General features: G+C 39.2%; 1 protein-coding gene across 2 annotated transcripts in view; it reads left to right on the top strand.

Annotated features, from left to right (window-relative positions):
* Positions 1–27,501, top strand: part of ITGA8 (integrin subunit alpha 8) — a 165,973-nt gene extending 138,472 nt beyond the window's left edge. For both annotated transcript variants that reach the window (XM_074324800.2, XM_074324799.2), the window contains 5 exons: positions 2,517–2,645; positions 6,907–7,020; positions 14,057–14,158; positions 22,758–22,880; positions 24,583–27,501. In XM_074324800.2, coding sequence (XP_074180901.2) covers positions 2,517–2,645; positions 6,907–7,020; positions 14,057–14,158; positions 22,758–22,880; positions 24,583–24,669 — 555 coding nt within the window. In that variant the 3' untranslated portion in view covers positions 24,670–27,501. The remainder of the gene's footprint in view (positions 1–2,516; positions 2,646–6,906; positions 7,021–14,056; positions 14,159–22,757; positions 22,881–24,582) is intronic.
* The last annotated feature ends 262 nt before the right edge of the window (positions 27,502–27,763 follow it).

Below are 27,763 nucleotides of genomic sequence, written 5' to 3'. Positions count from 1 at the left end.
TAACCTATATAAGCCCATTAAGTTTTATAGTATTATCTTTTGTCTCCGTTATAAATCGCTGCTAAGAACATCCAGGTTTTGTTTTGGTGCTTTCTTATTTGGGAAATAAGGCTGCATCTCATCTCTGAGCCACTGGGAATTGCTTCAATAGGAGAATAAGAAAAAGATTTAATTTCATACTTTTTCAAAAAGATTATCCATTTGTTCAAACCCATTCACTCTTTAGCTTCTGTAGTTCAATTTTCACCCATACTAATTCCCTGTTCAAGAAAGGTCATCCGTAAATTCTTTGTGTTTTTTTCCTTTTTTTTTTTTTAAGTTGAGATATAATTGACATATAACATTGTATTAGTTTCAGGTGCACAGCGTAATTCGGTGTATGCACACACTGCAAATGATCACCACACTAAGTCTAGTTAGCTTCCATCACTCCACAGTTATAATTTCTTTTCTTGTGAGGAGAACTTTTAAGATCTACTCTCTTAGTAATGTTCAAATATACAACACAGTATTGTTAACTATAGTCACCATGCTGTACATGACATCCCAGGACTTATTTATAACTGTAAGTTTGTGCCTTTGACCCCCTCCGCTCATTTCACCTGCCTGCCACCAATCTGGCAACCATCCATCTCTTCCTTGTATCTAATGAGCTCCATTTTTATTTGTTTGTTTGTTTGATTTTAGATTCCACATATAAGTGAGATCATACACTATTTGTCTTTCTTTGTCTGACTTACTTCATTAACATAATGCCCTCAAGGTCATCCATGTCACAAATAGCAAAATTTCCTTTTTACGGCTAAATAATATTCCATCAGAGGTAGGTAGATAGATGATAGATAGATAGATAGATAGATAGATAGATAGATAGATAGATAAAGAGATACCACATCTTTATCTATTTATCCATCCACGAACACTTAGGTTGCTTCCATGTCTTGGCAATTATAAATACTGCAGTGCACATGGGGATACAGATATCTTTTCAAATTAGCATTTTCATTTTCTTCAGATAAATACCCGAAGAAGTGGAATTGCTGGATCAGATGTCCATAATTTCTCAAGTGACAAATTCAATGAATACATTTAGTCCTAACGCTTCTTTACTTCTCTGCAGGATCTGGCATTCTTGGTTACTCCCATCTTTTTGCAACTTTCATGTCCTTAGGCTTCCATCGATTCATACTCCTATGTCTGCTGTCTCCCATCTTCTTTTTCCTCACTGTATCTCCTTCCTCTCCCTGTTTTCTGATATTTCCTGGGCTCTCCTGTGTGACTTCCTGCTTCTCGTTTTCCATTTTCTCTCTGAGCAACTTAGACCAGTCAGCGGGCACTTAGGTATACCTTGATCAGTGCTGATGGGGAACAGCCATCAGGGGGCACATCAAATAGGGGCTGAGGTCCACCTGGGGCAGGTGAGCAGCGGGGACAGTGGGGAACAGTTCTACATGCCAGGGGTCAGGCTGCAGGGGGCTCTTGTGAGAAATGAGGCTGGAAAGCAGACCGAGGCCAGTGCTTACACGGCTGTGCGTGACAGACCGGGAACTCTGGACTCTGTGTTTGTCCACTAGGTTTTTCTAGGTTCCTAGGATATCCTGAACCCTGTCATTTCATCTTTTGTGGTTCATCCTGCATCTGCAAAGTGGGACTGTCTTTTTTCATCCCACAGAGATGAGCATACAATTACAGCTCCTGCGACGACAAGGAACAACTGTATGAAAAAGATGTGCTTCTGGGAGATGGGGCAGGAAGAGCAGAAAATTAGGCTTCTGTATTCAGTTAGTCTCAAACAAAGACTGTTCACGGGATGTTATGTGTGATGTATTAGAACTCTCAAAATATGTATTCAATCATCAGATGGACCCTGCCTGGAGCCTGAAATAAAATCCTAAATTCTAGAATATTAGCAAAACCAACTCAGGCCTGAAAACAAGCTCCATTATGGCACAGTGTTCGTGGGGCATGCTTTGGAAAAGTCATTTTCATTAGCATGTGGTTCTCTCCTGAGGCAGCACTTCTCAGAAGTACAGGAGTGTGGGGCTCAGACATGCTGAAGTCTGGTCCTTGCTCACGTCAGGCTGTGTCCCCATGGTCAGCGCCTCACATTGCTGCCACCTCAGGATCCATTCCTCACACAGAAATTTCCTCCGTTTAACCTACGCCAATACATAATGAGAGGAAAGTAATGAGAGAACAATAACTCAGGCTGGAAAGTCACTCCACGTTGCCTATCCTTCTGGGGAAATCACGTCTGCGTAAAATCTCATGATCACAAGATAAACTTTCCAGGTTCATTCCCCAAGCCTCATGAGTGCCTATACTTGGAGAATGGAAAGGTTGTTCCTTTTCGGTATGGTTCCTTTTGCTGTGGAACATGCTGCTGGTAAGTCAGAACATGTCTGAATTTTCACGTGAATCATACTGAGTTGAGAAAACAATTGCCTAGAGTTCAAGACTAATGAAAAGGTAACAAGTGTTCATGTGTACGTGATATCTCTTCCTTCCATTTACAGCCAGCTAACGCCCCAGAGGACACCCCCGAGCTGAGCGCCTTTCTGCGAAACTCAACCATCCCTCATCTTGTCAGGAAAAGAGATGTGCCTGTGCTGGAGCTCCACAGACAGAACCCCGCAAAAATCCTGGTGAGTCATCGCGTGTACAGAACCGAGGAAACGATCGGATTGCACAGAACTCCCACATGCAGATGGTTTTAACTTCAAGTATTGTTGTTCACTCTCCTCCAATGCTCAGACACGCCTGACATTTTTCTGGCGGTACATATTGTGAGAAATGAAAGTGATTTTTCTATGGGGACTAATGAGTATTTGCAATGTAACGTTTCCACCCTCTCAACCTGCCGCGGAGGCCACACTGGAGAAGTAATGATAAAAACATAAAATGTGACTGTTAATGTATTTCAAGAACGTAACGATTCGACTGTTAGCCTGTCCCCAGACACTGCAGTGATGAGAGTTTGAAGTGAGGCTGAAGAAGGGCTGCCCGTGCCATGCCTGGGTTTTTGGACTCTTACACCTGTCAGCGTCCTCTGCTTGTCCGCAAGAGATGAGAAGGGCGTTTTCCGGTTTCCTGGCCAAAACTCCCGCAGAGTCTTAGCCCTGGAGTCTGTGGCAGATCTAGCCTGAGCTTAGTCAGCACTTTGCAAAACTGGGGCCAGCGTGCCTGAGTCAGCACTCTCAATCCAGTTCTTTCACTTGTTGTAATTTGAATGTTAGTGTCACTGAACTAGCCACGTAAAAGGGTTAGAATGTTTTTTTTTTAAATATATGTCTTGAACATGCTCTGACATTTATTTATTTCATATTGACAATATAAAAAGTTTCAAACGTGGAAACGGATAGAAAAGTACAACAAGCAAGTCTGACTTAATGAGTTAAATGTAAGTCAAGAGAAGAGCGTGTGTTATAATAGAAATACCTGAAATTACATGGCAAAATCTATGGAAGTTGGCAGACTGTGATTCGATGATACTGTAACATTTTTAAACACGTAAGCACAGGGAATCAATATGCTATTGAGTTTAGACTAAATTTATAAAATTATGCATATTATTATTTTTCAGAAGCTTCCAGGAGGAATAGAACAGAAAACAATAATTTAAGTCCTGGAGATGTAATGTACAGCATGATGACTATAGTTAATAACACCGTACTGTGTATTTAAAAGTTGCTAAGCAAGTAAATCTTAAAAGTTCTCATCACAAGAAAAAAAATATGCAACTATGTGTGGTAACAGATGTTAACTAGACTTACTGTGGTGATCATTTTGCAATATATACAAATATCAAATCATTGTGTTATACATCTGACTCTATCATTTATACCTCATTAAAAAGTTTTAAATATTTTTTAAAAAGAAAATTATTGACATCTATAGAATTCTAATATGCAGTAGCAATGGGAAAGCCCTCTGGAAAACCAATGTCCAAACCTATGGGGACCAACAATTCGGAAAATCAAGATTCAACTATGTTTTTTCAATTTCCACTTCAGTGTGTGTCTCATGAATACAAAAGACAGTGGAGATCAATAACCAAAATTCTTTTGTAAAATATGTGATCTGTTATAGGATAAGATTTTTTCCTTCTATTTTGTTCCCATTAAAGATTTTTAATGCAAGATGATTTCTAACCTCTGACTATCATAGAAACTTATTACTTGCAGATGAGAGCAAGGCAATCCTTGATTTCCATGTCTGATTTTGTTAACTCGTGCTTTATTCCCTTTCTCTCTGATTGGTTGAAAAAATTGCAAATCATATGCCTCCCCATGTCCTCAAGTCAAAATAATTCTGGATAGAAAGTGATTATGCAAAGTTTATTCTAAAATCAAAAGCTAAATAAGACCTCCCACCGTTTTTGTTTAGTTACAAACAACTTACTGGATCACGTTTCTGATTAGGAATTTGAAAGTGCAAAATGCCAACATCCTGTGCTGGGATCATAATTTCCAATTTGCATAGGAAAAATCTGTATCTGTAACACTGCAATGTAATGTCTCCCTGCCCAAGAATGTCCTTGCCTTTCTCATCTTGGGCCCCTGCTGCTTTTGCAGTTAATCACCCCCATCTCCTCTCCCAGCTTCCTTCTCCTTTCTCTAACTCGGTTTACAGAAACCTTATCTTTCTTAACCCTCTTCAGCACTTGGTACTCTTGACCACTTCCTGAAACCATCAGCTCCCTTGGCTTCTCCCAGAACATTCTCTCCTAGTTGTCTTCCTCCCTTTTGAGTTCCCACTTTGACTATTTCATGGACTTCTCTCCCGCCCATCCTTACGTGCGCCCAGAGCTCAGGATTCCATCCTCCGCCCCTCCTCTTTTCTCCCATTGACTTTGCTCTTTCCAGGAAATGTCTTGCATTCCTAGGTGCCTCCCTCACTGCGTTGGAGACTTGGAGGGCTCGCTGTATATGTTCATCTGGATGTGTGACAGACACTCCAGGCCCCACATGTCCAAAACTCTGTCTCCATGTGCTTCTTCTCTAGAATTCGCAATCTCAGTAATGCCACTACCCATCGACCCAGCTCCCCAAGCCAAGACAGCTCCCTCCTCCCTTCCTTGTCATTCATCCCAACCTCCAGTTAATCACCATAGATCTATTCTACTTCCGAAACTTCTCTAAAATGCATCTTCCTCTTCCCATTCCCTGACTATCATAGAAACTTCCCACTGCCTCATTCAGGACCTCATCATTTCTCACTTGGACTCTTGCAAGAAGCACTTACCATCCTCCTTGCCTCCCACTCTCCTCTCTCCATACTTTCCTCACATACCACCTGACCCCTGAAATACAAACATGATCATATCCCTTGCTTAAAATGCTTCATGGGCTCCCCGGTGCCTTCTGAATAAAATCTAAAGTGCTTAGCACAAATAGGAAGACTCTTTACCACCTACACTTTCTCTCTCCCCTATCTCATTGCCATCTGTCCACCCCACCCCCAAATGTCCTTTTCTCCTCTTTCCTGAACATGCACTGGTCTTATACGAGAGAACCACGTCCTCATCATCCTCTATGTCCAGGTAACTCTGTCTCACCCTTCAAGATTTGTTCTAAGCATCACCTTCTCCAAAATCTCTCACCAGACCTAGCTAGAATTCTCAATCTCAGTAATGCCAGTACCCACCATCTTCAGAGAGTTTACAAGAATTACCTCCTCTGACTCTCAGCCTCTTTCACTTCCAGAGGGTGGGATTGGCCATACACAGCATGTCAAATATGGAACATAGGTAAACATGGGCGTCCTCACGGCTGGCGTGAACTGCAGAACTTTGAGAATTCCTGCTCCTGCTGGAGGCACAAGACCCTAAGCACCTCAGTGCCCAACTCCAGTAGAACAAGAGCAGCCGGGCCACCTGTGTTTGGAAACATCATGAAAAAAATCTAACCTGACTGCCATTTATCAGACACACATTACTGATCGTTTGATTTTTAGACAGTTCTGAGGTTCTCAAAAAAAGTTCTCATGGCAGTATATTCCTCAGATTACTACTCTGTGGTTTATCAATTTCACTAAACTGAAATGTCTCAGTAAACGACTTCACATAAATCCAAGAAGCTGGTTTTATTGAGCATCTATTGGCCAGTGCCCAGTGCTTGAGACATGAAAAATAAACAGTAGTCCACACAATAAATTCATATCAGTGAGGGAGTGCAATTCCAGAAGTACCATCCAATATATAAGCACATGGAAAATGGATGTGAAATTTCCCTTTATTTCCATACTGGGATGCAATCAGAAAATACGATTTGATAGGTAGAATGTCATTATAATGAATACTTTCCAGGAACATGCATTTCATATATTAAAGGTTACCTGTTATAAAGTGGGTAATCCTAGAAACTAGTTTAAAAACAACTTCATGGATGGAACTCTCAGAAGATCCTGCTTTGTAACCAGGAAGTACTTTAGATGAAGAGAAGAATGTTATGGAAGAGACGCTTGTCAGTGGGTTAATAACTTTGGATCATTGAGATAATATACACTCAGGGACCTCCCTTGAAAGCCTTCCAGAACTTTGCTTACTCCAGGGTCAGCTGTTGTGAATGTCTACAAGAAACGTCTTCCTGACTTCTGAGAAAATGAAATAACAATTCAATCGCTGCTGCAGGAAGCTTGTTTTAAGTCCTTAGAAAAGAGCTTAAATTTTGTATTGTATTTATGTTCCATTTTATCTCTATATCACCACTGAAGTTGATGCATCATTGCTACCAAACTGTTTTTTCCTTGGTTGTTTTAATGTACTTGTTCTTCATTTAAATTATTAATTTATGGATTAGGTGATGGCTTCTGAGGACATAAGATATAAATAAATGGACTTAAATGTTGATTCTGAACCACAATCTAAAAACACTGATTTGCCACCACGGTTGTTGTTTTTTGCAGAATTGTACAAATATCGAGTGTTTACATATCTCCTGTGCAGTGGGACGACTAGAAGGAGGAGAAAGTGCAGTCCTGAAAGTCAGATCACGATTATGGGCCAAGACATTTCTCCAGGTAATAAAAAACACAGAAGTACATACATGCAACTCACAGGGAAACTTTTCTCAAAAGCTCAGTAGGAAGCTTTTCTTTTTAACAATTTTTAAATTTTTTAAAATTTTCTAGTTTTTATTTTAAAATTTTTTTAGATTTACTTTTTTCGTGTTTAAAAATATTTTTTATTAAACTTATTGGAGTGACATTAGTTAGCAAAATTATATAGGTTTCAAGTGTACAATTCTATAATACATCATCTATGTATTGCATTGTGTGCTCAACACCCAAAGTCCATTACCATAATATTTGGCCCCCTTTTCTCTCTTCTATCACCCCCCCTCCCCTTCCACCCTCTGGTAACTGCTAAACTATTATCCGTGTCTATGAGTTTTTACATATATGTTTGTCTTGTTCATTTGTTGCTTTCACTTTATATCCCACATACGAGTGAAATCATATGGTAGCCAAGACATTGACACAACTGAAGTATTCTTAAATAGATGATTGGATAAAGAGGATGTGGTATATATACACAATGGAACATTACTCAGCCACAAGGAAAGATGGAATACTGCCATTTGCAACAACATGGTTGGATCTTGAGATTGTCATGCTAAGTGAAAAAAGTCAGACAGAAAAAATCGAGAACCATATGATTTCATTCATATGTGGGATAATATGAAAAAATATTTTAAATTAAACATTATGTTTAACTTTTCTTTAATTTTTAAAAGAAATTTCTGTGGCAGATTTGAGCCAAAATCAGCTGGTCATCTTTCCCATCAGATGAATATTTTTTCAGCATGACTGAAATATTGTTGACATATAACATATCTGTGTAAGGTATATGACATGGTGCTTTGATACATGCACATACTGCAACATGATTACAACCATAAGGGCAGCTAACACTTCTATCCTCTCACATGTTATCTTTTTTGTGTGGGTGTGGTAATAACTTTAAAGATCTATTCTTTTAACAACTTTCAGGTATATAATACAGTATTGTTAACTATAATCATCATGCTGTACTTTAGATCCCCAGAATTTACTCATTGTATAGGTAGAAGTTTGTACCCTTGACCAATCTCCCATTTCTCCTATCTCTGAGCCCCTGGCCAACACCATTCTACTCTCTCTCTCTCACTTTGGTTTTAGATTCCACATACAAGTGAGATCATACAGTATTTGTCTTTCTCTGTCTGACTTATTTTACTTAACATAATGCCTTCAAGGTCCATCCATGTTGTCACAAAAGAATGGATTTCCTTCTCTTTGTGGATGAATAATATTCCATTACATGTATATGGAATATTAATATATATATATATATATATATATATATATATATATATATCCCATATTTTAGGTGAAGACAATTTAAATAACTTGCCTCCCTAAGACCTTCAGGTAGCAACTTACATTCAAACAAGTCTATTTAGCGCACTACAATATACTCAGTGCCTGGCACATAGTAACATAGCAGTTCCTCAGTAAATATTAGTTAATGGAAATGATGGTGAATACAAAAACATAACTCAAGCCATATGCCCAGAAAAGTGAAAATAGAAATCAATTTAGAAGGGAAAAGAGAGATTGGTCTAGAAAGTCCATCTTGTCTAGTGACCCCACAGCCTGGGCTCCAGCCAGGACGGCATCTCAGTAAAGTTCCAGGGACGTGTGATATGTAGATTCCTTGAAGCTTTGGCTTGGCTATAGTGTGGTTTCCCACACTGCCACAGAAATCTCCATTGATTATGTGCATTTGAAAAGTTTTAAATCTCTTTTATACTAAGCAGATACATTTTTCTTATTTATTTAAATGATACTACTCTTTTGTGACCTTCTAGTTTAGAAAGGATATGGGGGGCAGAGGGGGAAGCTAAATGAAACTCCTACCAAGTCTGTGCGTTCTTGCCCGTATTTTAGCTCCTAAAAAGTATTTAGTTCATTGTGCCATAAATAATCAAATTGTAAAATCCTTTTGAGTCCAGCTAATAAATATAGAATTTTGCAGCTCTAGATTTTCATGTTTTCTAATTCAAAATACCTCTATAGCCTCAAAACTCTTATTTAATTTTGTTTCTAAAATAAGCAGGAGGAAAATGTAAGTTATTTTTTTAAAAGGTTGTGTAGCTTTCTTTTTTAACTTAAGGCAGGGTTTTTTCAACTTTAACACTATCGATATTTGGGATTGGATAATTCTTTGTTGTGGGGCTGTCCTGTACATTATAGGATGTTTAGCAGTAACCCTGGCCTCTACCCACTAGATGCCAGTAGCAACTCTCAACCCATTTGTGACAACCAAAAACATGTCTTCAGACATCGCTGATGTCCCCTGGGGGCAAAATTACCCCCATTTTAACGACTGACCAAAGGAGAAGTGCAGTACACAATTTACATCTTTTTAAAAGTTAAACCATTGTTTATTCATTCACTCAACAAATATTTATGGAGCGTCAGCTATTGTACCAGGCACTGCTTCAGGTACCACTTGCATTCAATCAATTTATTCATGGTCACTCTGCTGTTACTTCCTGTTTAAGAGTTGGGGAGAGGAGGCTGACTGCATACCCAAGCCCGCACAGTCTAAATGATAACCAGACGCGTACATTCCTTCTATCACTTTGGGGATCACATCCCACTGAAACAAGGGAGAACAACTTTTCAATGAAGCCTGAGTAAATTCATTGCAACACTACTGTCAAAGGAAAAAAAATGATTTTAGACAGCATACATCAGTTCCATCCATAACATTCTACTTCAGTAGGAAGTCTAGAGAGTGAAAATTGCATCTTCATTTTCCTGTTAAAAAAGACCTAGTGAGTCTGGAAGAAATCAATAGCAATGGAGGGACTTTCCAAACAACAAATACTTAGCACAAGTAGAGTCAGATCAGAACAACCTGAAGGGGCATTCTGAAGTCCTACCAGAGCAAAGTCTCTCTCTCTTTCTGTCTGGGAGGTTTTTGATTGTTTCATCATGCAACCCAGAAGGAGGTAAACATTTACTGCCCTCCTAACCCCGGATAGGAAGTTTACAATTCTTGCGTGACATGATTTGCTGCGCTGTGTTTGTTTCTGTCCACACGGTGAATATGCAAATTGGCGAGGAAAAGATTTTATTTAGGTTACTCTTAGATGCTCCCCTAGTCTGTGATTGTTGCTTGAAACAGCAGCCTCCCTTCAGCTTGAAGTTTTACCTGCAATTGTTTAGGTTTGGTCATCTCCCCAGTTAAATGTTTCTGTGAAATGTTGAGTTTTGAAACATGGACTACATAAAATGGATATGTGTTTCAAAATCATTCCTGAGAAGGAATTGGCAGGAAGGTGGGAGTGGGAGAGCTCGTATGGTTACCAGCCACACTAAGTATTTAATCAATTCAAAAGCATCCCTCTCCACTTGATGTGTTACCAACTCTGTAACCTGAATGAGGGCCATGCTCATCGTTGTGCAAAAGTGCATACTAGAGGCAGCCCGTGGGCTGCAAACCACAGTTTCAATGACGCGCCAATGACAGAAGACTAGGGCATTTTCTGAGGATTAATAACTAGTTGGGACTGATTGAAGGTCCAAGATATTGTCGAGGGATATTAACTGCAGCTGCTTTTTCAATCCTAAATTGCCGACAATATGGCAGTGATTGCTATTCCATGAGGAGATTGCTCCATGGAAGAGGAGATTTTTTTAACAGAAGAATAATATAGTTGCTATGTAAAGAGCATGGCTGAAAGCATTCAACTTGAAACATGGAATCAATAATATGACCCTGCTCATAATTGTTTCTCATGAATTAAATACTTACCTGTGCCATGCCTTTGACCTACAGCCACAGGATTAGTTTATCTTTGATGCCGACCCAGCCGATCACAGCCTAATAGCTCACATTTTTTATTCCTTGGAGCTCCAGAGCATCTTAGAAAAATGAAAAAAAAAAAATTCATTTTCTTACTGAAAAGGGTAGAAGGCCCCTCGGTTTGGGAAAATACTTTAAAATAAAGAACAGATCAATCTGTGCATTGTATTGTTTACAGGCCATTTGCCTACCCCATGATTTGTTCAGGCCTCAGACTGTGCATGGCTGACATACGCAGCAGAGGTGAGAGCATGGCAGTAGCCCCTTAGTATGACTGCAGCTGTCATTTAATAACATTACCTTCCCCTGCAACATCCTGAACTTCCTAATGTAACCGATGGGGGAGGGTGTCCAATTTAATAACTGAAAGAACTAAACCTTTTATCAGGTGCTATCGGAACAGTGTTATGTGGAGTGGGAGGGTCTTCGTAGAATCGAACCATCTGATGGCGGTCACTCACTGCCCATCGGTGTGGTCAGTCCAGCAGGACTGCTGACGCCCTGATGTGCATGCTATCCTAGGTGCTGTGGAATGTATAACCCTGACAGTCCATGGTGTGTGCCTTCCATTTTGGTACAGTCTTGTTGGGGAGAAAAGTAACAGAGAAAAAGCTAAACGACAATGTGAAAATGCCAAACACTGTAAGACAAATATTGTCTCATCCCAGAGTATGGAAGCAGAATCTCTGAGCATGATCCTGGGTGTTTCTGAAGCTCAGCATAACACGGTGGTTTGCAAACCCCCGGAAATGACCACAAAGATGGGTGATGAGTGGAAAGTGTGAGGAGGAATCAAATGGTGGCCAAGAGCAGGGTGGGTAAAGGAAGAAGGTGAAAGAAAGTCTCCCCAGAGAAACATGGTTCTCCACAGTCTACAGTTCAAATCTCATCTCTTATTCATTAAGAAATTTTCATACTCCTAAATGCAGAATCACATAGGGCAAAAACTTTCCATCTAGTATCCACACAGAGATGGAGTTCTCCCATGATTTGTTTCCCAAAGACATGACTTCTAGAGCAAAAGAAAATTATTTTCTCTCACTTTTTTTAATTGAACTTGGAGACTAAAGAACATGTGTTCATTGGAAGTTTGAGAGCATGGACACACATATTTGAGCGTGTAATTATAATCCTCAGGCACAGAACCTCATTACCAGAAAGTCATGTTTCTTCTGTGTCTTCCAGCCAGTGTGGTAAGGAGAGTAGATTTAAATCACCAAGTACACACAAGATTTTATGAACAAAGATTTCTACATTTTAAAAAACACTTCTCACTCAAACAACAACAAAAATCCAGCTTTTAGTTAAAATGGAAATGCCAGGAAATAAAAGGACATCAGAAGAATAACAACCAAAAGAATTTTTCCAAATGAATAGAGTTGCTTATCCTGGAATGTAGGGTTAGAAAGAAAGAAAAAGCCAAAGATATAGTGCCTTTAAGTATATAAAAGTTTTGCATACTCTGGCCTGCCCTTATCATGTAGAGGAAATGGGGTTCATTGAAGGGAGAAAAATATCAGCCACAGGGGAAAAAAGTAAACTTTGTAAAAAAAAAAAAATTTTAACAAAATTATTACAATCCAACCTGTTGGACTGGTCTCAAGAAACCCAGCATTGGATTATAGATGGTCAAGTGCTGGTAAATGTTTAATAAACTGCTCTCTGGGAGGAGAAAAGCTCCGATATATAACATTTGCTGACTCCCATGGTGCAAATATTGCCCCCCCCCCCCCCCATGGCCAATTTCAAGCTGCCAACAAGATGTCACTGAACATGGAGTTGGGAAGAGATTCCGCAGCTCACCATCATGTAGTATTTCCCCTTACAGATTCAATAGACATAAATACCGTGTTTCCTCGAAAGTAAGACTGGGTCTTATATTAAGGTTTGCTCTAAAAGACGCATTAGGGCTTATGTTCAGGGGGATGTCGTCCTGAAAAATCATGCTAGGGCTTATTTTCTAGTTAGGTCTTATTTTCGGGGAAACACGGTAATATCAAGAGCACAGATAATAGTAAAATGCAATAAAATAATTAGTAAAGATTGACTTTTGAGTTTTTATTGCCTTTTAAAAAATAATTTACTAAAGTTTACATCCATGTAATTTAAATTTTAGTAATGGCTCTATTTAACAACTGGTACTTAGAATTCCTGAAACTTTAACGATCTCTCAAGAGCCATTATGAGCCAGCTTCAGCCCACCACTGGATAGATCTAATCATTGTCTCAAGTAAACGGAGGAAAACCACAGGAAAACCATTCTTGAAATGGCTTTTCTTGACTTACTCTTAAATATTTTCCTTTGACTTTAATCAACAGTTAATATGAGAACCAATAAAAAGAACTCTTGCTACAAAGTTCTGTCAGAAACATTGTATGGCTCTGGGCCTGTGGTTCTAAATAGGGGGATTCTGCTCCCCAAGGGGACATTGGCAATAATTAGAGACATTTTTGGTTGTTACAACTGGGGGAGGGGTGCTAGTGGCCTCTAGCAGGTACAGGCCAGGGATGCTGCCAGCCATCTTACATTGCACAGGTTCGTAGCCCATCTAACCCAAAATCTAAACAGTACTAAGACTGAGAGACCTTGCTCTGGGTCTTCTATATAAGATGAAATGTGATCAATTTCTTTATCCTTTAGTACCAGTCTCTTCCCTAAAATATTTCCCTCTATAAAATAACAAGAATTTTGTGGCCCACTTTGTCTCCCCTTTGTTCTTCACTAACAGCAACTAGATTAATTCTTCTGCTTACTCCCGTTTAGGACCCTGTCTGTTTTTTATTTTAATTTTATTGTACCAAGGTGTTTGTTAATAAGACAAATTCTCCTTAGAAATAGGAAGAGGATGAATGGTTGGTTGGATGGATGGTTGGACGGACGTCTGGATGGATGATGAATGAATGATGGATGGATGATGGGTGGACAGTTGGATAGATGTCTGGATAGATGATGGATGGATGATGGCTGGATGATGGATGATGACAGATGGATGTTCTGGATGGATGATGGATAGATGGATGGACAATGTTCTCCATTTCCAAACAGATGGCTGTTTGGGGGAAAAGTAAAAGACAAAAAATAAGAAGGAGGAAAGTTTGCTTTGGAAATGGAAAACATTGAAAACAACTGGGTGGCTACCAGTATAACTTTTAAAGGCTTTATATGGAATATATTTAAATGAATATTTTTAATTTCAGAGAAAAAATGATCCCTATTCTCTTGCATCCTTGGTGTCCTTTGAAGTTAAGAAGATGCCTTATAAAGATCAGCCAGAAAAACTCCCAGAAGGAAGCATAGCAGTGAGTATCTTAAAAATAAAAAGATACAAATAATTTCCTTGAAATAATTTTTTTTTTAAAGCACTGTTCAGCTTGGGCTAGGTTTAAGTGCTTATTACATTGCCTTGAGAAAAGTTTCCCTCTTCAGATCACTATTTTCTTACTCCAGTCTGCAAATTCCTTAGTGTCATTTGATCAAATTTTTAAACTTTCGATGTAAATTTTTACCCCTCAAAAAGAATCACAGAGCAGAACTAATATCATTTTTTAATCCAGCCATTTTGTTTCAAAGAATTCCAGGTAGCATTATGATGAAATCATACCAATTGTGTAATTTTAATGTGAGTGAGTGGGGGGGAAGTCTCTCTTCCCGAAAGCCAGTTGCCAGGGACCAGCTGCATGATATTAGACAGTAATCTTTCCTTTCTATGTAAAGAACCATAATTTTTACCTGAGGGGAAAATGTATAGTGTGAGCTTCATTTGAATGAAATGTTATTTTTCTAAAATTGAAACTGTTAAGCGTTACTGACACCCAAATCTCTGTCACAGCACAACTGCTAATATCCTCAGCACCCAGATAAGGCCATGCAGAAAGGAGGGGAGACTGGATGAGAGGGGCTGAGCAGTTCCAGTCACCAAAACTCTGCCTTTACAGCGAAAGTGATCACAATCAGGGCTCTGGGAAACAATATTAAGATTTCAGCCTTCGTCGCTTGGTCATTCCATAGATATTCACAATACCACGTGCACTCTGGTCCCCAGGTCCTTGTGACTCAAGGTGAAATTTGCAGACCAGCTGCGTCAACACCACCTAGGAGATTGTTAGACATTCAGGCCTCACTCCAGTCCTGCATTTTGTCCAAAGCTTCAGGACGCCATGTTCACAGTAAAATCTGAGAAGCACTGCTTTGGATGGTACATCCATTGATACTACCATAATTTCTTATCAGCCCAGGTCTTCAGATGTAGTTGTAATATTTAATCTTTCTAGCCTAACCTACTTTTAGTAGTTTAAACTAATCCGTCGATTAGTGATTTCTCAACCCTAGGTATGCAAAAGAGTCATCACTCGTGCAACTTTAAAAATACATGCATGCTAAGTCTTCACTCCAAACATCAGGATTGAGTACATCTGAGGTGGGGCTTTGCCACTGCTTTAAAAGATCTACAGGTGACAATTCTGAAGTGAAACTAGGACTGAGAACCTCTAGCACAGGCAGGCAGCAGAGAGGAAATCCACAGTTTCAGAATAGATTCTCTGGCTTTATCCTGGCTTCACCCCACTCTATTTAGGAATGCTTCCAGAAATCATTTTGCTTTGCTCAGGCTTTTGGCCATGTTCACTTGAAAGAACTGTTGAGATAATTCATGCAATTATGTATATAAAGGCTTAGCGTTGCGCCTGGAACAGGGTAAGTCGCAAGTCTCAATAACAGTAACCCTCCCCAAAATGTCTGACCTTCTCTGCCTAAGTCAAGTAAGCCCAAATCAGAAATATCAACAGAAGTGCACAGTCAGACTATTTCAGTAAACTTTGGTGGCATTTGAAAGCAAGCTCTACCACATCTTTCTCCATTTAGCTCACCTCTCTTTCTCTCATGAGATGTCTGCTATACTTTGGATTTATGTTCAACCTAGAAAGTAGAGGCTTTGGGTTTTTAATATAGAATGTTCATCCAGAGAGGTTCAAAGGCTTATAGCTCTAAGGGAGATAAATCTTGGCCCTTTTGTTGTCTCTGAGCACATGTTCATTAACAGAAACATATGTTACAGTTGATTCTATCAACTGTATTGCATCTTTCCATACTGTTGGCCACAGGTGACAGCCTGCTGTTCTCAACTCATCTCAGAAAATCCACAAAATGATCAGATACATGCTTCCCCCACCCCCATCACCCTTTTTACTGCATTTTTGGAAAACAGTCTTGTTATCTGATGGAGCGGCCTTACCACACCATGTATGTAGTGGTACCACCAGGTCCTTGAATAACATTGCTTTGTTCAGCGTCATTTCGTTATGACATTGATGAGATGCCACAAAAACCTACGTCTTATTGATGTCAGTTAGCCCATGCTGATGTTGGTTTCATTATACATCAGTTTGCTTCAAGTCGCAGAACCTGTCCATGACATTAAGTGAGGTCTTGCTGTAATTGGAAAACACATTCAGGAATAGAGGTGCTTTCAGATACCTGACTGGAGAAGATCTTGTGTACGGAGTTAGCTTTGCACTACAGAGAAATGGTTTTTCTGTGGCTTAGTTGGACAGAACTGTGCTTGGAGCTGGCAGGCATTTCTTACAGTGCGGTCTCAAAAGTCTTGTCATTCTTATCTTGAAAAGAGCCCTGAGGAAGAAAATCCCTTTACTTTGATAGAATTCATTAGAATCAGTAGTTTGAAAATTATCAGAGCTCCAATCCATACTCTAGCACTGGGGAATCTCTAAGTTCCTTCTTCTGTTATGAGGCTAAAGAATATTTGCTTGTTTTCCTAGGTCCTTGTGTGGGATGATTAGTTCATTTATGTTCCCTTTCAACATAGTCATAATTCAAGCATTTCTTGAGGCCTCTAAAGCTTTATGTATTGAAAAAAATAGCAATCCCCATCTGTTTCTTGCCTAGTGTCTGTGTTGGTAAAAAATGAACTCCTTATGTGATGTGACACTTGTCATGTTTGGAGATGAGGGAAAGGTTGCATGAAGCAGAGGCAGAGGGATATGACTGAATGCTGAATCACTACAGCGCAGCAGAAAAAAATACATTGTTTTTGTTATTACTATTTTTTGCTTGCCAATGAACTTTGACATTTGTGCGCCACGGAACTGAAGCTGAATTCCATAATTTACATCTAGAAGAGAGTATTATTGTCTGGTATTAACTCCAAAGGTGGCTATTATAAAATATGTCATGAAAATTCTTATTTAAAAACTCATCCATAAACTGTGACCATATTTGATTTTCAAACTTGTCAACAAAACTCTCTAGCAGCTTAAAATGGAATTCTTGTATTAAACAATTATTTGGGGTTCAAACTTATGACAGGCACTACTTGTCTAATAAGGCTCCTTAAACGTTGTTAAATGTTCTTCCAGCTGGTCTACCTTATGTTATTATTTTGTTCTAAATGGCACTGTAGGTAGGTGTGTCGTGGTACATTTATTTAAAACATCCCTGTGACCCCACTGAAGTATGTTTATACAAGATTTTGTGATATATAAATACAGATGTCAACATTAATTACAGTTGCAAATTCAAGGGAGCTTTTTCCTTCTACCTTGGTATTTTGTCAAAATATACAAAAACATATCATAAATGTCAAGGAGAAAACGTAGGCATATTAAAGATTTATTATGGTCTTTCAACCATAATAAAGAACAACAAGATTTACGACATGATGATGGTAAGATTAAATGTTCCTTTCTCAGCATCACTTCAAGAAAATCTAAACTACTTACCATTTATGGATCCCGCTTCCTCAAATTGCAGATAATTAGAATAAGTGAATTGTTAAAACTTTATACTATTTCCTTAAATAGCTATAGGTTCTTGATACATAAGCGTGAATGTAAATGGTTTGTTGATTAGTTGGCATGCAATTGAATTTTTCTCCCTAAATTTTAAGTGCTTCAGTCACTCAATATTACCCATCTTTCTTAAAGCAGTTGCAATATATAATCACAAGCCCATGTTCGTAAGGTAAACCTTTAGTCCTAAATGCATCCCATCTTCTGCCTTGGAACCATCTTCTTGGTTAAAGAATCTTATAAAGAGGGACTTGGGTAATTCAGTTAATCACTCCATTGTGTGAGATTATACAGAATGTTCTAGAGCTGGGTAGTCCAGCATGTAGCTACTAGCCACGTGTGGATCGTGAGTACCTGAAATGTGGCTAGTGTGACTGAAGACCTGAAATAGTTTTATTTCATTTTAACTAATTTAAATGTAAACTTAAACTGTAGCTGTGGAAATATTTTTTTTTTCCATTAAACACAGCTTTATTGTTTTGATAAGACTACATTTTACTTTAACCTTGAAATTTTAGCAATTGTTACATGCTGCAAGTGGAAAATATACACTGGATTTTGAAGACTGAGTTAAAAATAAAACAAACAAAAATAATTGTAAAATATCAAGAATCTTTTTATATTAATTACATGTTGAAATGATAGCTTTGACATTTAGGGTTGAATAAAATATATCATTAAAATTAACACCCCATCTTTCTTTTTCCTTTCTTTTAATATGGCTACTAGAAAATTTTTAATTACACATGTGGCTTGCATTATATTTCTATTGGACAGCCCTGATCTAGAGCAGGGTTATAGAAGCTTCCAGCTTAGAGGTGATGAGGATACTTACAGCGTTTCAGAGAACATGGGCTGTTTAATAAAACTTATTTGAAATGAATGAAAAATTCTTACTATAAATCAGTGGTTAGGCATTAGAAACTAAAAATTAAGACCTATTTTTCTCATTTGTCCAATGGGTAATGTAAGCTTCTTGCAGGCTTGTCCAAATGAGCGGCAAGAAAAAACATAAATATTAGAGGAGCAACGAATTTTTAGTTATTTTCCAACATTTTATGTCTTGGCCAAGCATTCCCAAAGCCCTTTTGTAATTTCCACAGCACCAATACCAATTAAATAAATTTGGGTCTATAGAACTGATCAATTAAGTCTTGTCCTTTTAAGCTTGCCTTGCAGTTCACGTGTCTAGTTTATTTATACAGAGCGTTGAGTGTCAGGAGAAGCTCTGCTTGACCTGTTTCCACCTGCAGATGAAATGCCCAATTGCCGTTTACAGACGTGACTGTCACATGATTCAGTGTGTTCTCAGAAAGCCCTCTCTTCTCAAGATATATCTGACTCTTCCAGTGATGCCCTCCATCTGACTTTTCATCCACATCTTTCGAACAGCTGTCAGCTTGCCCCTCTGAGTTGGAAATATGAGGAAAATGATCGGGGGCACTCTTGTTGGTTTTCTGTATTTCCACTGTCCTTCATGTAGTGACTTCTTGACGATGCAGTGAAAAACCTGGATGCGTTTAGAAAAACAGCTGGGGCCAAGGAAGTTCTCTGAAGCTGCACCCACTTAGATGGAGAAGACTGGGCAGTCTCAGTGCCCCATGGCGTCCTGAAGGCAGCTGACATGGCAAGCAGAGGCACTCTGAGTTTGGCACTTCTAAAACTCTTAATGTCCTGTCCTCTTAGTTAATTACATGTGATGACATACAGGAAATATATACAACATGCACAATCCTAACATTTGCAGAATGCAGGGAAAGGGTATGAAGTGATATTTTTTAAATGAACATAGAGCAGCCTGGAAGCAGACTGACAACAGTTGTGGTGATGAGAACTTTTCAGTTTGGAACTGAAAAGGACACCGGTGATCATCTCTTCCCAGACTGTCCTAAGATGCAGCTGTCAGTCTTTGGAAGCAAATGCAAACAAAAAGCCAGTCGATTTCCTAATGATACCTAGAAAGCTGCTTTCTGCTTCAAGAGACCCAAGTAAGCATATCCTGTTCAATGTAATGTTTTATTTCTACCTTTCCATCACTGCTACAAAAAAAGAAAAAAAAAACTTTCAAATAGTATTAGCTCTTTGTCAGTGACCTCCCTGCTCCTTTCTACAGATAGACCAGTTTTAAAGATAATACATCAAAACCTGCATGAGCCAGATGGCAAAGGAACCCAGCAAAGTACTCAGTGGCAATTCTCTCATTCCATTCTATTTCTTTTTATGAAACTAACAATCTGAACAGTCTATGACTTTTATTTCAACTCCATTAGCTATTTTTTACTTACAGGACTGTTTCCTAAGATATTAATTAGATGACTCAGGAGAGGGAAAATTGAGAAGCACCATTGCCTGTATTACTGTAAATTACCTATGAGTTAATTTTGGCAATCTCAAACACATGCACAAAATATAGACTGAAACTGTGTTGTGTCCTGAGTGGACTTAAAGACTAGGGGGGAAAAAACATAAGAAACCTCAGAATTTTACATAGCTCCAGATTTTCTCTCCTGGGGCATGGTAACTAGCCTGAGTTCGTGATCCTTACCATGCCTTTCAGTTCCAAAATCCTGAAATTCTCATGACCAAAACTGTGTCAGTCTGCTTTGAGTAACATTAGGGTCATTTTAAAATACCAATTTGTGCTTTTTATCCAACCATCCTAAAATGTTAGGACTGTACACTGGTTTCGGGTATGTTATCAGGTAGAATTCAGTCAGGGAAAGAGACATAAAGAGCCTTAAGAAGTGATCTACTCCATGACTTCTCATGTGGGATACGTGAAGGATCGTTTTCAAATAAATCCTCAGGCTGCAGAATCCGGGTGGCACTGTAACTGCTTTGAGGCCTTGCACTGCATTTCTTCAATAGATGAGGTGTGACAATTAAGTTCGCGAACTCATCCTAGAAAAGTGCTACATACCTCATTGCTGAATATCACTATGGTCACCTTCGAAGTCCTCCCCTTGGGAAGCTACGCACCGATGCCAGCACCTAGTCCACCCTTCAAAGCAATTTTGGAACTCTTTTTCTGGAATGGCCATCAGAGCTGTTGGCATATTATCCTTGATGTCCTGAATGTCATCAAAATGTCTTCCTTTCAATATTTCCTTTATTTTGGGGGGAAGAAAGAAGTCATTGGGGGCCAGATCAGGTGAGTAGGGAGGGTGTTCCAATACAGTTATTTGTTTACTGGCTAAAAACTCCCTCACAGACAGTGCCGTGTGAGCTGGTGCATTGTTGTGATGCAAGAGCCATGAATTGTTGGAGAAAAACTCAGGTCGTTTCCGTCATTTTCACGCAGCCTTTTCGGAACTTCCAAATAGTAAACTTGGTTAACTGTTGTGTATGGTGCAAATTCATAATGAATAATCCCTCTGATGGCAAAGAAGGTTAGCAACATCATTGCCACAAGTTCACAAACTTAATTGTCAGACCCCAGTGTACCATGTGTCCTGTCCGAAAGCGGTGGCTTGTGGGGTGAATGCAATGCCGTTGGGGCCATGGAATGCTATACTTCCTACTGATCTGTTGGCTGCAATAAGGACAATACCAGCAAGGCAAGCTACTGCAGGAAGAAAGTTGAAGAGTGAGTAGGAAACGGCCAAGCTCTGCCTGAGGGAGCACATGTATACCCAGTTCTTGGCACTGGTGTCCATGTGGAACGACTAGCAGTCTTATGACTGTTGATCCTGTAGTTTGGTCTAAATATAAATAATATTTGGGTCGGGAGACTCGCAAGAATTAAGTCATCAGAATGTCCGCTGCATAGAGGAAGTGCACCAAGATGAAAGGAGCAATAAAACTGTGACAAGCTGAGAAGAGCACACACAGGATGCTAAAATCTGGTTAAGAAGGCAAAAGCAGAGACATGAGCAGGGTCAGGGCCCAATACTAGGGTGCAGACTACGAAAACATTCATGTTTCCAGCCGGGGAAAGTTCCACAACCACCAACCTTCATCATTAGTTCTTCCTCCCCTGACTGGTGGGTTAGACAACTATGGACTAGAGTCCTCGAGCGTGTTTCAAGACTGGACTCATGTTCCTTCCAAACAACACAGTTCAAACTAAGGGTCACTTCAACCAGTTTGGCTGAGGCAAGGCTTACTTCTGTCTATAACCAGATAGGCCTGCCTCAGTGAAGAACATTTTGGATCCAGTAACATATGTATTTCTCTTTTCCTTGACAAAAGGTGTCAGCAGCATGGCTGGGTCTCCCTTGGTTTTGTTTGGGGGTCTGCAGCTTCTTTGCTGTCTGGGTCTCCAGAGGCAGAGGTCCACAGCACATGGGCAACAGGAGAGCTGCTTCTGCCCACGTCGGGGGTAGAGGAAGAAAGGGGACGGGTTCGCAGACACTGAGTGTGAGGTCCTGCTGGGAAGGTCTCCTTTTCCTCCAAGTTCCCCTGCAATAGTGGAGAATGATACGTGTTCCAGTCGCATCTGAAAACTGGATTTAGGATTGAAGGTGTCTCCAAAGCATCAAGACAGTTAGTGTTCACTTCACTTCCTGTAGTTACTTCCATACAATGGAAGATGGCTAGCCGCCACCTTTATTGATGGAGTACAGGACCTTGGGATTAGTTATGTGAATCACTTAGCCCCTGTGGGACTCAGTTTCCTCATCTGTAAAATGGGAGATTGAATGAGGTGATTTCTAACCTTCTTGCACATTCAACAACCTGTGGTTGTTCACAGGCTCACCTCTCCATGAAGTTAGCTCAGTTTGGTAGAGAAACTGAGTGAACACACTTGGCCTTTCGTAGGGTCTACTTTTAGCCATTGTTGCTGTAAAAGGTCCAGCCCAATTTAAGGTCATTTCTTTTCCACCTTGTTGGTTCCTTGGTTCCTAGTCCACCTCAATTCTATTCTAGGGTTTCTGTGCTGTTATAAGCCAAACACCAAAAAGTGGCTGTAATTAGACTTTCACCCAACCTGGGAGACCTGAAAATGTGCTTTTTTAAGATTCCATGTTCAAGTGCTATAACCCCTCCAATCTCCCTTAAGATGATACCCTAATAGTATATTGATAATTACTACTGCTTTATTTCACCAAACCATTTTTAAATTAAAGCTCATTTGCTTTATTTTCCATTTCAGATTAAGACATCAGTTATTTGGGCAACCCCAAATGTTTCCTTCTCAATCCCGTTATGGGTCATAATACTAGCAATACTTCTTGGATTACTGGTTCTGGCCATTTTGACCTTAGCTTTATGGAAGGTAAGTTTATTTACTGTCTTTTCCTTTTTGAGTAAAGAGGCCACTAAAGGGGTTTAGAAGGATATACCTAGCATCTTAAAAAGACAGTGATGGAGGTGTGAATTGGGGGTTTTATAAAAGGAACATTGCATCTTGTTTGCTTTGGCAAACAATATGCTTTGGTAGCTGACAGTTAAGAAGACAGAAGGTGTTTAATGTTGCTTTTATCTTGAGATTTCCTATAAATAAAAATAAAGAAAATTAGATTTTATTAACTAAACCTGTGATCTTTTTTCTATAATGTTTAGAGTGATAATGTTATTATGAAGACTTTTTTCTTGTTTAATTAACCAAGAACTTAAGCTTTTTATTGACATTGTCCTATCAGACACCCTTTGAGATTTTTCTCTATAAGTACTACACAGATGCAATAATAGAGTAATTAACTGATACTTGGACTTTCAAGTAGGGTAAAAAGATCACGCATGTTATAATATTCTTGGACTTTTTATCTTGCCAATTAGTTTGTCTCCATTAGGAAGTCTTAACTTACTCTCTCATGTGTTCTACTGAAGTTTGTTCTGAAAATCTACAATGGGAATTAATTTCTGGCCCCAAAACAGATACGACTGCCAAGTTTCACAGAGTTTTCCATTCCAAAATAGAAACAATGTCACAATTACATGACTATCAGAGTAATTAATCCAGTCACATCTTAGTTAACCACTATCGTTGTGGTTCTCCAAAAATCGTAGTGCATTTTTATTTTAAAACAATATGCAGCATGCTTAATAAACCTATAAACTGAGAAAACCTTGCCTTTTAAGTTAAATATTGGCTTTCCTGGCCATTATCAGCTGTTTTGTGCCATCTTGAGCGCACACAATCTACTACATGCATTTAGAAAATAGATTTTAGTTTTATTCTATTATTTATAGTAACTGTATTTCCATAAGTGTTATAGTGATATGTGCCAATTGACAGAACACTGCACTAGTCCTACAAAAGAAAGATGACTTAATAATTAACAGGCAAACCCAGTGAATTGGGCTTCCAACGTAAGAAACAATAAATAAGAGTGGAGGTTCCAGGTTTCTAGGAAAAGATATATTCTCCTAAACCAAATACTAATTCAGGAGGATGAACATTCTAGAATCACCTCTTCCCTGGGTTGCTGGCTAAGCTTTGCAAAGCCCCTGAGGCATTCCGGGATCGAAATAAATGACCAATCTAATCTTCCTCTATAAATGACATGTGCCACCCAGTGCAGAGGGACATGCCAGCACCCCCTCACTTCCTCCTGTCGTCTATCCGCCTGAAGCCCACCGTGCCCTTCAGGAGAGAATCCCCCTTCCATGGCCAGCAGTTAGCACTGCCGCTGGCTCCAGAAAATAGGCAGAAAAGCAGAGAGGGAATCCCTGAGCCACGTTGCTGTCATCCCAGGAAAATATACAAGGTCCGTATGTGGTTTGTATAAACCAGGGACAGTCTCCTATTATCAGTACATGGCAGGAGGGAGACACAAACACGCTGTCCAACACAATGAATTCCTCTGCGAGTAAAGAACACTCTGATTTCACCTCCTAGCTTGGATAACCGGGAAGATTGTCATCACACAGCTCCAAGTTCCTTAGAAAATACATAACGTGAAACTCCTTAGAATGATGGGTTTCCCAAACTCCCAGAACGATTTGATCATATCGCCTGTTTTTCTTTTCCGTAGTGTGGATTCTTTGACAGAGCAAGGCCCCCACAAGATGATATGAATGACAGGGAACAACTGACTAATGAGAAAACCCCTGGTGCATGAAAAGGAAAACCAAAGACCACAAAACTCCAACACTGGTCCTGTTCATAGAAAAGAAGGAACATAGGGTTAAAGAAAGGTTTTCCTGTACCTGCCAGTGTCCTAGGAAATGGAAGGGCCCCGGGAAACATCACTTCAACTATGCCACGCATTGGAGAAGTTGCCACGGAGCCCAGAGACCCTTTTGGGAAAGGAAACACCTTCAACAGCATAGAAACAATCAGTCATGGGGCAGATTTCTCTGCTTGAGTCGTTCTGTATTTGGCAGGCACTTTGAAATGGGTACAAGAACTGAGGTTGCTTTCCAGGTAAATCTAACTTTACGGCACAGAGAGAACAATGTCTGATCACAATAGAGTTTAGAAGGTGAACTAGGACCAAACCTTCCACTACTACTGTATCCAAAGGAATATTTGACACCTCCCTACGGAAAAGAAACATTTCGAATGACCTTACGGCTCAGGGAGACACGCATATGGTGTTGGTACTGTGAAAGTACTTTGGAAATGACAAAGATAATCTTGTAAGCGAGGATAACTATTTATTTATTTTCCATTTCTCTAGGCTGATATTCTGGTCATCTAGAGGATTTGGAAATTAAGATTTGGTTAGCTGGTTTTTGAAATCACTCACTAAATTTCCTTCTCAGATAACCATGTTGTGCAGATAAATTGTTTGACAGAGTTTCTTCAAGATTTAGACAGTGTTAAGGAAAAGCAAATCGGTATTAGAATATAGTTTCACTTAGTACGTTGCTGCCTTCTACCTGAAATTTTATTCACATTTTCAAGGAACTCACATCTGCTTAATTCAGCGTTGCAAGAAGTTGCATTTATCGTTCCTTATGCAAAAAAATAATCATTTTGTTGACTTAATTAGCAATACACAAATTTCAAGGTACTCTCAACCCTGTGTGGTGTTTAAAAGTTATAGTAAAATTTCTAGAGTCCATTAATTTAAAAAAATGAATTTAACAATATGGATAAACATTGTTTTTAATTGCCATAAGAAGCAACACCAATATCTAGCTTCAGATTAAATACCTATTTGCTATACCTCAAACTTATGTACACAGAGGAAACATGTTAAATGTAAATCGGAAGGAAATATCGAGTTATACAGATGTGAGGTAAACCTAGAAAACGGATTCCTAAGGATGTTAGGATTGCTATCCCAGCTTTACTACTCATTTTTTACTGTTAATCTTTATAGTACGTGACTTTGGAAAATAAACTGTATTGAAACTATTTTCCCATCACCTTGAAATTAACCGTCACAAAGACTTGATGCTTAAAACTCTTGTAAATAACCCATAATCACATGTAATATTATCATTTTTGAAGTAAAATTGACCAGCCAAATTCATATAGTCTGCACAATTTTGTATCCTTTTTATAATAATGAAAAATTACTATGAAGAAATGCTGAACGGATTTTATATTTATGTGCAATATTTTATAGACCTATGTACCTAAAGCATGTTTACACTGGCATTAGTTATTTTTAAAATTCATATCCTGAATATAAAGTGTGATAGAACCAACAGACCCAAATCCTTAAGTTTACAAAGCCATTGGAAAATGTGTATCCCAGTTTCAACCATTACACGTTATTTGAAAGATGAGCCAAACTCACAGATGCTAAATTTTCTATTGTGCCTTAACTTGGAGACAAGCCATTTGGCGAAAGCTGCACAACTTCTTTGGAGACCAAATGAAAGGTACATAGGAGAATACACTGATGAAATTCATATTGTTCCTGCTTGTGAATTAAATCCTGTTATGGTAGCGGTTTCAAGTCCGTCAAGAATGAGGTCTGGCTCCCAGTGTGTGTGCTGACAGTGGGTGTCTGATGGCCCTCGGTGAAATGCCTGTAGATTTCAGAGAATCACACCTGCCTCAAACAGCTTGAGAGTCCCACACCAGCCTCCAGTCTTAAGTGTTAGTGGTCTAAGTAGGCTTTTATAGGGAGGTGGCGATCTAGAGGATGTGCTTTGGGGGATCCTGGACAGTTCTCTCTGCCCCAAAATAATGCCCTAATTCTTGTCATAGTGCCTGACTTTTGGCCAATAGAGATTAGCTACTCAGGATTTTAGGTCATAAAAGGTCCTTGAGAAAACACACCCGTTGCTTTTTAAGCTAACAGTGGTGAAGGAACTTGCAAGTTCTTCAGGCTAGATTCATGTAGGACCCTGTGAGACGGGTTGTACAGATACTAGAGTCAATAGAGGGGCCAAGAGGAAGTTCGGGACCCAGAACAGAGCAAGACCTGAGGACTCCAAAGGCAAAGTCTGTCTTCCGCACAGTCTCAGCCAAGAGTGGTCCCTTCTAAAGGGACAAGCATTACTAGCTACAGGCATTTCACAGAGGGCCATCAGACACACGCAGTGGTCCTCTCGGCCACTTCGAAGGTGGGAGCAAATGGAGGAAGGGGGACACTGAGGTCAGGTGAACCTTCCAGTTCTCAGAGCACCCCCTCTGCACGGAGAGTCCTCTAACCATGCACTGAGTGTCTGCTGCTTGACGTAGCAATGCCAATCACCCCCCTAACTCATAACTATGCTGTACTTCCCTTACAGTCTTTCTCGATGTTAGATAGCCCTGTTCAAATTCTTGCAGCTGGTTTTTAAGATGTGGAAAGAAATGGGCAAATCAAGTTTTATAAACTTGGACGGTTTTATACAGTAAATATACAACATGGACTTGTCATCACTAAAACCCTACTATTTTGATTCAACTCTTTCTTTTTTCTTTTATTTAAATGCATTTGTAGATATCTGTGAAGATTTTCATGTACCTACTTACTTGTCACTAATAAAATTGAAAATTATAGACATGATGATGTACTTGTAGTTTGTTTCACATGCAATGTAAAGCTTTCCCACAATGGCAGATATCAAGGATTTCTGTCTTTACAACTTCATTCTTTATTATAAAAATATTTAACGGGAAGAAATTTGAAAGAGTGAAAATACGACACTCCTTTGGGGTGATGAAAATATTTCAACTTAGATTGTGGTAATGTTTGCACAACTCTGCAAATATACTGAAAAACATTGAATTGTATGCTTTAAATAGATGCGTTTTATGGTATGCAA

Source organism: Rhinolophus sinicus, chromosome 1 (genome assembly GCF_057876585.1).
Source record: "Rhinolophus sinicus isolate RSI-liver-muscle chromosome 1, RSI-T2T, whole genome shotgun sequence".
Lineage (NCBI taxonomy): Eukaryota > Metazoa > Chordata > Mammalia > Chiroptera > Rhinolophidae > Rhinolophus > Rhinolophus sinicus.
This window is presented reverse-complemented; position numbering and strand designations above follow the sequence as displayed.